Source organism: Pithys albifrons, chromosome 4, assembly GCF_047495875.1.
Source record: "Pithys albifrons albifrons isolate INPA30051 chromosome 4, PitAlb_v1, whole genome shotgun sequence".
NCBI classification, from domain to species: Eukaryota; Metazoa; Chordata; class Aves; order Passeriformes; family Thamnophilidae; genus Pithys; species Pithys albifrons.
Window position 1 is genome coordinate 61,989,429 of NC_092461.1, and position 14,762 is coordinate 62,004,190.

Here is a 14,762-nt window from a genome sequence, read left to right on the forward strand (position 1 = left end):
ATGATGTGTTTTATAGTCTTTACAGAACAATAGGACTTGATTATTTTGTCAGCTCAGTGGTAATCTCTCATTTGTAGGGCATTCTCCCGGCAACTTAGTCTTCTGAGGAACTATGGAGTATAGCTTTTATCACCCGTGAGGGTGCTAGCAAGCTGTTCCTCATCATCAATAGTGTACTTGATTTTACTTGTTCATTTTTATAACCAAATTATTTTTCATATATTGCAGTGAAGAATGATTATTTTGAAATTTTAGGCAGTTCTGTTTCCATGCTGAGCTGGAATAAAAGCCTGAATGTCAATTAGAAAAATTAGCTCTTTCTCAAGGATCCTTACGGATTGAAATTTACTCCTTTCATTTTACCCCCTGTGTTGCAAACAGATAACTCTACAAATAACTTCGCTCAAAGACATTTATGTTGTCTTCAGCAGGACTCCTTTTATAAACAGTTACTAACATGTTTCTGGATCTTTTGAGTGGAGGCCTTAGTGAAAAAAAATGAAAGTGTCATTCTCACTGATTCTTAGGTACCACAGAGAGTAACCTCTCCTGCTCCCTGTAAAACTATTGCGCTTTATTGAAAAATGGAAAGTAATTTTCAATAGTTCAGTTTAATAGCTAAGACATTTTTTAAATGAAGGCCGTTGTAGTTAGAAAAGCTGCAACATTACTCTTAAATCTGGAGTAGATCTCATAGCTTTGCCATCAGGGTGTCACAGACCTGGTGTCTCGATCTTTAAGGAAAAACTATCAATTTTGGGTAGAGCATCTACTTCAGATCATCTGGAGACCAAAGTTGATCAGTATTTTTGTGTCTGAATCATAAGTATGATGACCCTCATGAGATTTCTAGAAGAGACAGGTAATGTAGGGTATTAAAAAGTATCAAAAGAGAGTTAAGAGTGTTAGATACTTTTAAAACTTACCTTCATGTCTAAACTTTCCCTGCCAAACTACTTACTTATTTTGCAGTTAGAATACTGAGTGTATCTATAGTTTAAACTATTGCTGCCTATAACTATATACACACACATATAAATATATATATACACCATTTCCCTCCATGTTACATAATGCTTTTAAGATGCAACTAATCAACTGAAAAAAACCAAACATACTTTCATTCTGAAAAGTGAAAAATTGAGAAACAGTAAGGTATTTGCTTTCCAACTAGACTATGACTGCTTCTGTGGACAATCTCTGCATTTGTTTATATCATAGCTGTCAAGAAGTATTTCAGAATCATGTGTAAGTCATTCATTCATTCAAAAACTTAAGCTAGTATCTACTTAAGGTTAATAAAGACTACTATTTCCTATTTTAAATTATACAAAATTATTCTGTAATTCATACTGAAGTGGTGGACTGAAAACAAGTGCAATTGCATGCAAACTAGCAACAGGGAACCAGCAGTTCATATACATTTTGACTAAGGATGATGGTTTGCAACACATCCCCACATTACACATAGACCTTGTATATGTGTATCTTGAAAGAATATAATGAAATTGGTCTTCTCAGTCACACTGACAGTTTTTAGACAAAGCACTTAAAATGGTTGATTTTTGTTACTTTTATTGTTCGTATTTACCGAGGTCTTTCTACTTTTGCTCACATGAGTAGCATGAGACAATAAGGGCTCCAGTCAAATGCTGCAAACTTCTGCTCCAGCCAGGGTCGTCTCTAGGCAACAGCTGCTATGTGTAAGATAAAACTTGTATGGAGGCATAGGAGGCATATTGGCTACTTTGGAGGGTTCTGACATTGCACTGCAGTTGTTATGGGAAGAGCCAGACGGTGGCTTTCAGGAGCAATGAGATGTATCTTTTGCTTAAGTGAAGTGTTGTCTTCCTGGGCCTATTTCTAATATTAAATATTTCAGCAGTATTTTCTTCTTGGAGAAAAACACTGTTCCATAACACATCTTACATCTGATTTTTCCTAATTACCAGCATGTCTGTAATTGTGATACCTAAGCACCCAGTAAATACTGTGTTCCAGAAGGACCCATTTTACCTGTGTTAAAACAGGTGTGTGACACTGCATATGAAGTTAAAATCATATTGCATGAGTAACAGTTGTAAAAACACACCCAGTAGCTTGTTGTGCATTTGATATTATGTAATAGGCCTGGTCCTCTACTTCTTAGGACTCGAGATGCCAGCTACATTAATAGAAATACAGAATCAGGGCAAATTCCAGCATGATGTAAACATATACAAATCCTGCTGAAATCTCTGTCCAAATCCAGTGTTAGTGCAGTTGTGGTTTGAAATTGATGTTGAGGGCCAGTGATCAACAACCCAGCCTGCCCTGACTTGGTATGCAGTTAGTTGGAAGAACAACATCACAAAGCCAAGCAAGCAAACCTCCTTCAAGTAGGTTTCAAATCAGTGCAGTGCTCAGCTGTCATAATTAGATTACCTGTTAAAATAAAAAAAAAAAACCTACAGTCACTTAAACCAAATAAGGATCTGGTCCACAGTATCAGCTGTAGAAAAAGTTCATAGGTTAGACCATATCATGGGGTAATGATAGAAACTAATCTGAAGTCTGATCTTCAGACATCAGATAAAGAACTTTAAGGCACTGTTTAATGGCTGTATAAATACAGAGGACCTTACTTTATCTCATATCCCCCATCTAGATAATTTATATGGCTTCAGTTCCCATACTGCCTACATGCCATATGACAGAAGAGATTAAAAATTCAAAGCTGATTCATTTTTTTGCAATACATCGTCAACACCCTTTTTCTGATCATCTTAGCCTGTGTGTAAGTTATCCCATATTTATCATCACATCATCAAGCTCTGTATGTGTGTGTGGGGATCCATCTTACTTTAATTAAATACAGAGACTGGACACACTCCTCAAGTTATTACTTAGATAAAACTCCCAGTAGGGATTGCAAACTCTAATCAACAGTAAACCTGTTTCAGTAAGCTTTACATTTGAAACAGTAAAATATATTTGTGCTATTTGGGTTTTTTTAGTAATGGAATAAAATAGATTTATGCAAAAAATTACATACATCAGTGGAAGTCACACTCTTTTTTTTAATAAGTTTTTTCTTTCCATAGCATTTTTGTAAGAATCACTGTTTTTGCCAAAGGGTTTTGAGTTACCTTTTCCAGAGTCAGATGGTACCTCACAACAACATGACATTGAATTCTTCTTCCAAATGAACTTCTGCTTCCTTAAAGTGTGTGCCTGATCTTTTTCATGTAATATATGTAACTCTTAGAGTCAGTGAAGCAAGGCATATGTCTTTAACTCCATATAGTTTGGGTAGTGTTTTAAAAAATTATCATATTAACACTGGTAAAGAATTCAGTGGGAAGCATTTCCAGAGGATCATGGCTGTTCCAAAAAAGTTATACAGTTCAGAATAATTGCATAGCCTTGTATTTCAGGATTTCAGTGACTTTTACCTGACAAAACTGCATGTCTTCATAATAAGTAATTTGTATTTCTTTCAGTTTAATATAGAATGTGATAAATAGTTTTCTTGGCATGAGATCTGGTTTGTGACTGTAAAGAAGGGATGGGATTGTGTTTGTGCTGGCTACATAGACAGGCCCAATCGAAAGCTGCTTATTTTGACCTGGGTTCCCATATATGGTGTGTGACTGTCCGGAGATCCCTTTTCTCTGCTAAACAAAATGAAATCCTAGGTGCCTTTTCAGCTCGAGGTTGACTTGTAGCTTTGCAAACTGATCTGCTTTCTTGAAGTATTCCCAATGTACTTGCTACGAAATAATGTCTCACTTACTGGGATGTAGTAGCCAGAAGACTTTTCTCCTCTAGAAGTATTGCTTTCATTCACACGTTAGTTATTTGAAGGTAAGGATAAATTAGCAGTGAATAACCACAGATTTTTGTAAAGAAAAAAAGTTCTGTTTTAATCTATTTATACAGTATAAAGTTGGTTTATTTGTTTGGGGTTTTTTTAATTGTTGTTGTTGGTGGTTAATTGGTTTGGGTTTTTTTAAATTTATTTAGCACTGTAGACCTGGCATGGTAATAAGACTTCTTTTTTTTGGTAATGCAAATCGTTATGCTGTTTTCCTCATCATGTTTGGATTATGTGTACTGAAAAAGGGTAGAAAAAGGAGTGTTACATGAAATAAAGATACTGTCTACAAAGTGGAAATTCTCTGGAGAACACTGGTCAAATTCAGTTATTGTGTATGTTACAATGTTTTTAGCATAATATATATATTTAAAAGAGCTTTTTTTTAATTAGGAGCAACTAAAAGTTCTGTAGTAGAAATGTATCATAAACCATTTCAGTTTAATGGCTTGCTAATTAAATTACTTAATTACTTATTGATTGGTAAAAGCTAAGCTTTAAAGAGTTACTGTTACTTAATGCACAAAATTAACCTTTTGCAACCATCTCTCTCTTCTTTGGAAACATTTATAAGTTATATGTAAAGGGCCTTTAAGCAGCTTTGAATTTTAAAACTTTAGTAAGTGAATAGTAATAGTTGAAATACAAATTCGACTATGTTTAGAATTATTTTTAGGGGTACAGATATTTAATGGTTTAAATGTTTTAAACCATTTTAGAAGTTCCAAACGATTTTAAAAGTTCCAGCTACTGTTTTTAATAAATACCTTTTAATTGCAGAAGGCTGGCTTAAATAGTTTTAGCAGACCCTTTCTTTACAAGGTTGCAAGAATCTCAGATATTTGAGAAAAAATCTGTTACATATCCAATCAAAACGGCATGTCCGGACGTGTATGCTGAGTGTATGCTTAGGAGCCTCTGTAAGTATCCCCATTTAGCTTCTCTCATTGATACAATGTTGGTGTATTCCAATTTTTCTATTAGGACGGCTTTATTTTAAACCCGGCTTACTAAAGGGACGCATCCACACGCAATTAAAGTTTCCAAATGAGAGGGGACCCGAGGGATTCGGGACTTGTTCTGGGGTGAGGCTGGAGAAAGTGCAGAAAAGAGGCTCTGGCCGCAGGTCCAGGGCGCGCAGCTCCCGCGCAAGCGGCCGCGGCGGAGCGCGGCAGCCCCGGCAGGAACGTTGACTTCTGACCACGCAAGCCTCCTTGCAGTTGCTGCTTTTAAACCAATAAGGTTGGGACAAGAGAATAGCTGCGGTTTGCATTACAAAAACAAAAACAAAACCCAAATGGGGGGAGGCAAAAAAAAAAAAACACCAAGGAGAAGGGGAGTGAGGAGGAGAGCGGGAGCGGCAGCGTGCCCCCAGGCACTGCCTGGGCAGACCCACAAGGCTGAGCAAACAAGACGGCGGGGCTGGAGGCAGCCTCCCTCCGCTGCGCTTTGTCTGCCCGCCGCCGACCCGCTCCCGGCCCCGGCCCCGGCCCCGGCCCCGGCCCCGGCCCCGACCCGCGCCCGGGGCGCGCCCGCCCCGCCGCGCCGTGGGAGGCGCCGCCGCCGCGCTCCGCGCCCCAGAGGCTGCGCGCCCCGGCACCGTGAGTACAGGCGGGCGGCGCGGGCGCTGACAGCGGCTGTGGCGGCAGCGCGGGCAGCGGGAGAGCAGAAAGCGGGAGCACAAAACCAGGGAAAGAGGGCAACTGCCGCAGCCTGGCTCCGAGTGGGTCGGCGTGGCGGGACCGTGGGGCGCGGAGGGGCAGGGGCGCTTTCTGCCGTTCCGGAGGAGAGCAGCGCTCAATTATAAATCACTGGGTGCTGCAGTTAATTTTGGCCGTGGTTTAGGCTGGGCTTTGTAGGCTTCCCACAAAACAGATGTTAGGCGGTTCTGTTTATTGTGATCGGCCAGGTTTGGGGATTCTCCTGCTTGATTTCCTCGAGTGCTAATGGTTCGGTAGATAAGAGCAATGTGATGGTGAGATGTTATACGGGGGGGACGTAGGCACGGTACTGTAGGGAACCGGCAGACTTTGCTGAAAGAGACGTGAGAGCGTGAGAAAAATAATAAAAAATTGAGAGGAAGAATGCCTGACAGAGATTTTGACAGTGCTTTCTGAAGCAGGAAATCCTTTTGCTTAGTATGTTTAAATTTTTCAAACACCAAGGAAAACACATAGATCCCCACAGGAGAACTTTTCAAGATGACAGAATAAACATCTACACAACTGGAATATTTGACATTTATTGACATTTTAGGAGGCTTATTTAGAACGGTGATCTTAGAACGAGGAAGTTAAAGACTTTTGAAGCCTTATTAAATTTATATCTTGCTTTTGAGCAACCGAGACCCACCAAACATTCCCAAGTTTGTATTTCTCTTGGTATTGCAAACACCAAGAGGAAGGGCTGCCCTTTGCAGTGTAAGATTTATTCTGGAAAAGTAAAGGTGTTAGTGCATTTAAAAATGTTTCTTTGAAGGTGGTTGGGTTTTGATGTTTTTTTTTCTTTCTTTGGTAAACAAACATTTAAAACTGAAGCACGCAGAAGAGATAAAAGGTTTCAGGAGAAAGAAAAAAGAGGATAGTATATTTCATGGAGTTTGTTTATATTTAAAAATTAGCACAGAGGGAAATTTGGAATAAGAAGTGGAAATGTGGTGTACTGTATCATTGGAAGTTTCTTACGTTAGATACCACGTATAAAGATTCTTTAATTTTCCATCCCATACTGAGACAGTTTGCAAATCCTCTGCCAGAACATGGACTGCTGGTATGAAGTCAAAATTAAATTAGTAGTATGGATATGGATCTGTAAATGTATGTTTATATGTGTGTATAAATATCGTATACTCTTAGATATATAAACATGTATGCACACAGCGTTTTAAGTGTTGCTCACAAACCCATGACATGCAGTTTTTAGCCAAGCACCTCACTGCTGTCAGTTTTCCCAAGGCCTGGAAGGGTCTGGAAATGAGCAGCCATCCCCTCTCAGCAGTTCTGCACAGTGACAGACAGCTTGAGTCATGCTTTGCCTTTGGAGAGAGGAGAAGAAAAGAATGAGTAATCATTTTGTTTGAATTGCAATAAGTATGAAATATTTCTCAGGAGCCAAAAAAAATCTTGGAAAAGCAGAAAGACATTCTTAAATGGCTGGTCATAATAGGAGCATTGTCACATTGTAGTACTTCTTTCTTAAAGGAAAGAAAGTGTTGGAGTTTCAAAACTTTTCATTCATAATTATATGAAGTGAGCACGCAGGATAGCACTTTTAGAATTTAAACTAGTAATTAAAAATTAAGTAACTGCAATTACCCGCTTTTGCTTTAATAGGAGCAATTTGTCTTTGAGGTGAGTATCTAGTGAAAAAGCCCTCTTCCCTTAGAGCCCAGCATTACGATTATAGGAAGAGTGAAAGTATTACCAAGTTTCCTGGGTTGCCAGCAAGGTGCTTTTCTGCAGCCAATTTGCATTTTAGTTTTATAACATTTTGGCTGTTGAAGCCATTATGTCTGTATATACTGACTGCAGTGCTCTTTTAAGGAGGCTAAGAGTGTTGTTGGAGAAAAGTCCACTTCTTTTCCTCCCTCCACCCCTTCCTAAAAATGACAGATTTTTTTTCCCCTTCCTAAAAAGGAACACTCTGATTTGAAAACTGTCATTGTCTTTGAAATTTACTTCTTTAAAGTAGAACTGTGTTTTAAGATAAAGTGTGAGTGCTGGCTATAGTTTTCTGGGCTAAATTCTTATTTTCACTTCAAAAATTTCTTTTCAGCTGGAAAAATGTTTTAAATTATAGCCATTAAAAAAATTGCTCCTAGCAAGCAAAAATACTGTGGAAAACCTGTAATTTAGACAAGTACCTACATTTTATTTGCTCTGTGCTGCTGAAATTTAGAATCCTTTCCCATTTACAGTTTACTTTTCACAGAACATTATTAACTTTTTGGCTTCATACATGATCTTCTGTCAGATGCTTTTGATTTGTAATTTAGCAAAGTATAATAAACAGTGCAAAAGTCATGAATTTTCCTCTGCATCCTGAGCTCTGTGGTAGGGAAAATGTGATAAAATGTGTACCTTAAGTCTAGTTTGATGATCTCTCAAAGCAAGTTTGCCTTCTGGAAATGATTTCTGGGGTTGAAGAGCATGGTATTAACAGATTTAATGTGGCTATTCAATGGATTGGTGGAGTACTATGTGAGGTTTAACAAAATGAGAGAGACAAATTGAACATCAACAAAACCTACATCTGTGAAGAATTATAAATTTAATTAGAAAAAAGGCAAACTTAAAAGACCTCATTAACTAATCAGAATTTGATGTTACTGATTTAAGATTCTTAACTGGATGAATTTGAAATAGCTTTGCTATCACTGTCCTTTTTTTCTCACCATGTACTATATACTGCTCGGATCTGCAATCTGTATTAAAGAAAAAGATGTGATTGTTACTTACAACAATCAAATTATACACAGTAATGTTTTTGAGGCATTAAGGACAATGTGTACGTCATTTTGTATATAAGGCATTTTTAGTTTAGTCAGAGGACAGTGTATGAAGGGAGTGTCACAGCTCCTTTTTTCTTTTCTTTTTTTTTTTTATTGTGCCCCATTTATCGCTGAGTAAGGTGATTACATTTGAGGTTTTCCCCTACTTTTTGTTTGATATGTGAGTTATGTTGAAGAGTTTTAATTATCCAGAAATCTGTTGACAAAATAGGGGAATGTATTAGAGCAAGCACACACCACCCAGAAATGTTTTTATTCTATGAACTAACTGGTTGTCATAAGTGTGGTTCCTTACTACGTTGTAATTTTGTACTACGCATAAAAAACTGAAAGCATGTGAAGTGTAGCATTTTGTAAACTGTAACTAATTTCACTCACATCTGTGTCTAATTGTTGTCTGCATTCGCATTCTTGAGAGTAGATTTATTTTTCCTGGACCACTCTGTGGATTCAGCTGACCAGCCTAAGTGAGGATTAGTTGTTTTAAAGTTATTTTGATTAAAGAGTCATTTTTAAATTTGGTAACGTGCAACACATGGTTTAAATAATCCTTGAGACACAAAGGAATATATCTAGAGTATGTCTAATGAAAATGAAGATTTTGGATATGTATTTTCACAAATCATAGAGTGTTGGAGAATATTTAAGTTATGTACTTAATTCACTTCAAATGAGCTGGTTATTTTTTTTGCTCTCTCTCATATATCCATAAATGAAATCTCTCTCGCTATGCACACACATGCACATGTATATATGTATATTTGTAAATGCACAGAAACTACTATTCTTTAAAAATTTGGTAATTAAAATAGTGAGGATTACATGTATTTTAGAATTTAATCAAGTATGAATAATTCTGTAGGGCAGATTGGAAAATATGAGTTCATTAAAGCATCCATTTCAAAATGGAAGATTTTCCTGTTATAAAAGATGTATTTTAAAGGATCCTGTGCAAGAGGGACTGAAGATAGCTCTGTAAGCAAACTTAGTTCTCACCTATAATTTTTTCCAGGTGTTTAAAAGTAACAGCAGAAACATATCCTAAGGCACTCTACAGCAGTTTCTGGGGTAAAGAACTGAGGAAAAAAAAATCTTTAAAACAAAATGCACAGTTTTGACTGTATATGCTAGTATAGTTTGATTTGACATGCAACAATGTATTGAAAAGCGTGTTACACAGTACTGTAAGTACCCAGTTATAAAAAGATTGATGTTTTCCAGCATGCGTTATTGCATGCTTCTTGACATCGTTTATAATGTTCTTCATTGCCCGGCTGCCCCCAACAGTTGTTTACTCTTGCTAGTAGTAATTCTGTCTGTGATTAAAAATAACAAAAACCCCACCCTACAGACACATAAGTAGGATTTGCTTGGATGATTTTTATGGCACTTAAAATGCCTCATCTCCCTTGTCTTTGCTCTGTGATCATTTAAGAGATGTCAGTTCAGGTTGAATGGAAATGCACATGAAGGATCCTCACTGCAGACATTAAGAGGATATATACCTTGGCCAGAGAAGCTTTTGTGTGCTTTTAAGCTGACAGTGCCTAGAAGTGTATCTTCACCTGAATTTTATCACCTGCTGACAATCATTACTGGCTAGAGTTTGTTAGTAAAGCAACAGTGTTCTTCTAATGGAATATGAAAACTATTACTCACGTGAGTTGTAAAAGGAGTAATTTTATTAAACAGAAAAATTATTTCTGGGCTTCCCAGTGGAACCAGATTCCTTTTCCCGGTGAGTGACCTCGGAGGTGAATGCTATGGCTTCCTCCCATTTATTTAGCCAGAAGTGGTTTTTAAGTAATTTTATCAGAAATCTCATTAATGACTGAAATTTTTATGAGTGAGACTTTATGCAATAATGTGTGGGGTTTTGATTTTAATTTGCCCTGACTGGAGTTGGGCTTGGTTTAGAGATGGTTGTGTAATACTGTTGGCCATATATTGAAGACCTTTACCATCGGCAGACCTACCCCATGTTGTTGTTGCCACTCTTCCCCTCCAAAAAATAGTGTCAGCCTCTCCAGCTGGCCTTTGGGGTGAACTTGACTTGCAGATTCACCGTGGTCCAGACACCGAGGAAGGATGTCAGAGAGTGGAGGAAGAGGAAAACCAACATGATGAGGGCAAGAAACTGTGAAGAGTTGAGGGGAAGGGAGGGAAGAGGTGAGAGGGGTGGAGGATGCTGAGGGGCTTGGGGTGGCATGGCAGGGTTACCTTTGTGGGGGTGCATGGTGAAGCCATGCCGTGACATGCTGTGCCGTGCCGTGGGAGGAGTGAGCCCCTCTGCAGCTGTCACGGGCCCCTGATGAATCACTATCCAGTCGCTTGGCTGCCGTCCCCCAGCGCAGGGAGGAGGGAGAGAGACCTGCCGGGGAAACAACAGTTGAGCCTTCAATTTAAAGACAATATGCCTTTCACGGGCACCGCACCCTCCTCTCTCCCCTTGGATTTAAAGGACAGAAATGTCATCTGTGGTGATATCCTTTCTTTAAATTAAGGCGTCGTAGTAAAGCGGAGTAATAGAGGCTTCTGTTTGTTTCCGTGGTTTACAGGTGCAGAAGTCCCAAACTAGTTCAGATGTTGCTGTTTCCTCAAGCTGCAGGTAAGGATTTGACTGAAAATTGCTATTTTTCTGAAAGCCTTTTATTACTTTTTTTTTTTAACTTCAGGTGATAAGTAAAATATTTATTCTTCTTTTCCATGTTAAGCAGATTAATAGGTGCTGGAGTGTCACTTTTATGTGTGTGCAGCCAAGTCCGTAAACCATGAGCACATACACTTTTTCATTAAATTGTTTGACTTTATATTAGATACTGGCTTTTCAAATTCACTGTGTTATCATCCTTTTTTATGTGTAGATTGGATGAGGTAAAGAAATAAAAATTAAGGATATTTGTTTAGAACTTGTGATAAAATGTCAGTTAAAATGTGAAAGTTTCATGGCTGAAATGACACTTAGGCTTAAGGATATTTATACCATTACTGTGGGAGGAATTTTTAATATAACTTTAATAGTCCTTAAAAGAGCCTAAGCATTTCTTTCAAAATGAAAAATTACTGGTTCAAATGCCTTGGAGGCAAAGTAACCTATGAAGTTTCCTTCTGGGAATAATTACTTAGAATGAGTACATCAAATAACATTATCAAAAGTTGTAGGTATAGAGTGGAAAGATGGGGCACTTTCGTCATAAGCCCCAACATCAACCAAAAGATATAACGGTGATGGTTGTTGGCCTTTATATATAAAGCTTTTGAAACAAACAATCTGAAATATTCTGCTGCTTTTGTGATGCTTCAATGTTTAATTTTTGCTTTGAATCAGAATTACTCTCTTTTTATTTTGACTAGGAGGCAGCTGCTGAGATACAGCAGAGTGCTAAGGCACACTAACAACTATATGGATTCACTGTGTGTTGGTCATATCCCTTTTCAATTGGGCACGCTTTATGTAATCCACAAAGCAAACAAGTGAGCAGACATAATAATGTTTTAATGCTGCATTTGTTTCAACGGAAACAGAGGAACAATTAAGTAGTTTGCCAGAGTAAACACGTACATCAGGAATATCTCATTCCCTGTCAGTAGATGATAGGTTTCCACAATTGCTTCAAGTGTTTTATTTGGTTTGGAGGTCCATTGTATTGCCACTGAGTGGTAAATCTTGAAAAAGCAGAGTGTTAATTTGTTGTTAAGAGAATATATGTCTTCATATATTGGTGATTCCATCTTTGTATGTGTCTTAAAAATACAAAGTTACATGGATGTTTAGAGTACAGTACTTGAAATCTAAATTTTAGTCTGTTACAAGCTGTAATAATAATTATGGTAGCTGGTCAGTCATGTGTGGGGCTACAGCATGAGTTAAGAACTGGAATAGATCAAGTTGGGAGAAGCTGTTCCTTTCTTATTGAGCGTTTTTGGGATGTTGATTAATAGTGAGCTGCATTTCGTAAAGCCAGTTCCTCTGTAATTTATGTTCAATATGTCACTAAAACTTGTTGCATCTTGTTTGCAGGTCTATGGAAATGCAGGATCTAGCCAGCCCACACAGACGACTAAGTGGTAGTAGTGAATCCCCCAGTGGTCCAAAACTTGATAACTCCCATATAAATAATAATTCCATGACACCCAATGGCACAGAAGGTGAGCCAATTTTTTCAGTGTTTCACAATTTGTTTTTCTCCTTGTTTCACTGGTGTTCTTGCAGTCACCAAGCTATACAAAGTTTTGCTATTTTAGATGTTCTGGTTTTTTTAATATGGTGCATTAAGTCAATGTTCACTGTTTATCGGTAGTTACTATTATCAAGTTTCAGCAATAGCTTTTGTTCCAGGTTTATGTTCCTTTCATGGAGGTTGAATGGACTGAGCATGTACTGTGTGCAGAACTCAAAGTGAAAACAGTTTAATGATAAGGGAAAAAAAAGAAAGTAGGTGTTTACAATTGCCAATTACAAAGTGCAATTTTTCAGTCTTTTTCACTATTTTGGTATTTCTTTATGTTCTTGCTTTTTCCAAGCTCTTAAGGCTATGAAAGTTTTGTCAAGTAGGCTAATAAAACTGAGTGTTGAAAGTTCCTCAGACGAGCTTGCTACTCTGATGGAGTGGCCAAAATTCAAACAAGTGTAGTAATTCAATGGGGTAAACTGATACCTATTTTTCAAGAAGCAGTCAGGCAGTTGATAAGTTATGTTTGTTCTCAGTAGAATACTAACAACAGAACAACCTAACAGCTTTTCCAGTAATATAATACATCTATAATACATATAGTAATACATGTAATGAAACACAGAAGGGTTTATACAACAAGCAGCAAATAATACTCTTTCCTGTAACATTTCTATGGCAATAGTGGGAAATATCATACATCACGTTTGACTGGCTATGTGAACAGAGGCTTAATGTGTTACTAGAAAAGAGAGTCACACAGCTTCAATATTACTGTTCAACATAAATGTATAGGTAAATTACTGTTGCAACAAACATACACCTTTTTATTCCCTAAGAACTGGGCCATATTAGTGCTGTCAGACTGGTTAGGATTATAGACATAGATTGCATTCTTCCAAGAAAGGCACATGTCAATCAAGCAAATGTCATCCCCCCTCAGTTCCCCAAACATCTCAGTTATTCATTCTAATTGGAGTCCTTGGTAGTGGGGAGGGTTTATCGGTTATCAGATTAACAGGCATTTGTGCCAGAGTTGTGTATCATTTAGGTTTTGCTATTACTGTAAAAGTATTGCTGAAATAAAATTTTAAGCCATTTAAAAAACATGAAGCTTTTTTAAAGAATAAAGTGTTTGCTGTGTTCATGTAACTTAAGCAGAAAAGTGTTTTATGGCCACAGATCAATCTTCTTCCTTAAAATACATAAGTATGTTGTTATATTTTTATATCATATTATCAGGTACGTACCACTTTCAGTACAGGATGAAATTGCTTGACCCTTTCAAATTAAAATTCCTCTACTTTACAAAAACTTTTGCTGCAAACTTCACCAGCTTTTGTACCTTCTGTATAATTTGAAGGTTCTTTAGTAGCACAAACATAGGGAGTGTTCCTTGAAACACTGACACTCATCATCTGTCTTGACTTTTTGTTCGATGTGTAGAGTCTGTGTGCTGGCACACACTCTGAAAAATGCTTCATATTACTTTGTCAGGAAATGAGCTATTATTTCTACCTAGTAATGCACTGACCTCAGGTAGCAAATAATTTTCGAAATAACATCCCAACTTATAGGTAGGTATAAGAGTTTATTGAAGAAAGTCAGTTAAACCAAGGTAGCTTGTTTATCTGGCACTATAATTTTAAAGTTTTAAAGAATTTAAGGTGAATTCTACCCAGAGAGCTCTAACTTGCAATACGTGTTTACCTCCTCAGAAGCAGCCAAACAGTTTTCTTTTGTTTGCCATTTTCCCTCAGGTGACATGACCCTCCTCAGCACGGCAGACTGGTTGCTCAGCCCTAGCACACAGAGCCCTGCAGGTTTGGGTGGCTGCAGTGGGCGCAGCAGGCGTTGGGCGCTCAGCATGCGTTTTCCGATGTTGTTCACAAAGCGTCCCAAGAAATAGCTTGTGCTTGATGATTCTGGTCTGAGCTTTCTAATTTGAAAATTCCTGTCTCTGATTACTCTTAAGTGACAAATACAGAAAAATTTGTGAAAGAAATATAGTAGAATAATTTATTTCTGAATTAGATGTGTGCCAAGGGACAAAATTCATAAGTGAATCTGATGCCTAAGAATCTGAAGGTGGAATTTTTACTGTTAATCTGTTCTATCTTGAGAAAATGTTTTGTTAGGCTCCTTGACCTGCTAAAGAGACTTAAGAAAAAGTGGAGTGAATGAAGCAAGAGTTTACTATTTTTTTTTAATGAAGGGTGAAGTA

At 37.7% G+C, this 14,762-nt stretch overlaps 1 protein-coding gene across 1 annotated transcript in view; it reads left to right on the plus strand.

Annotated features, from left to right (window-relative positions):
• The window catches only part of EYA1 (EYA transcriptional coactivator and phosphatase 1), a 150,182-nt gene that overhangs the window by 56,388 nt on the left and 79,032 nt on the right, over positions 1-14,762 (plus strand). The window contains exons 2-4 of the mRNA XM_071553085.1: positions 10,925-10,974; positions 12,388-12,515; positions 14,299-14,361. Of these exons, the coding sequence (XP_071409186.1) occupies positions 10,925-10,974; positions 12,388-12,515; positions 14,299-14,361 (241 nt within the window). The remainder of the gene's footprint in view (positions 1-10,924; positions 10,975-12,387; positions 12,516-14,298; positions 14,362-14,762) is intronic.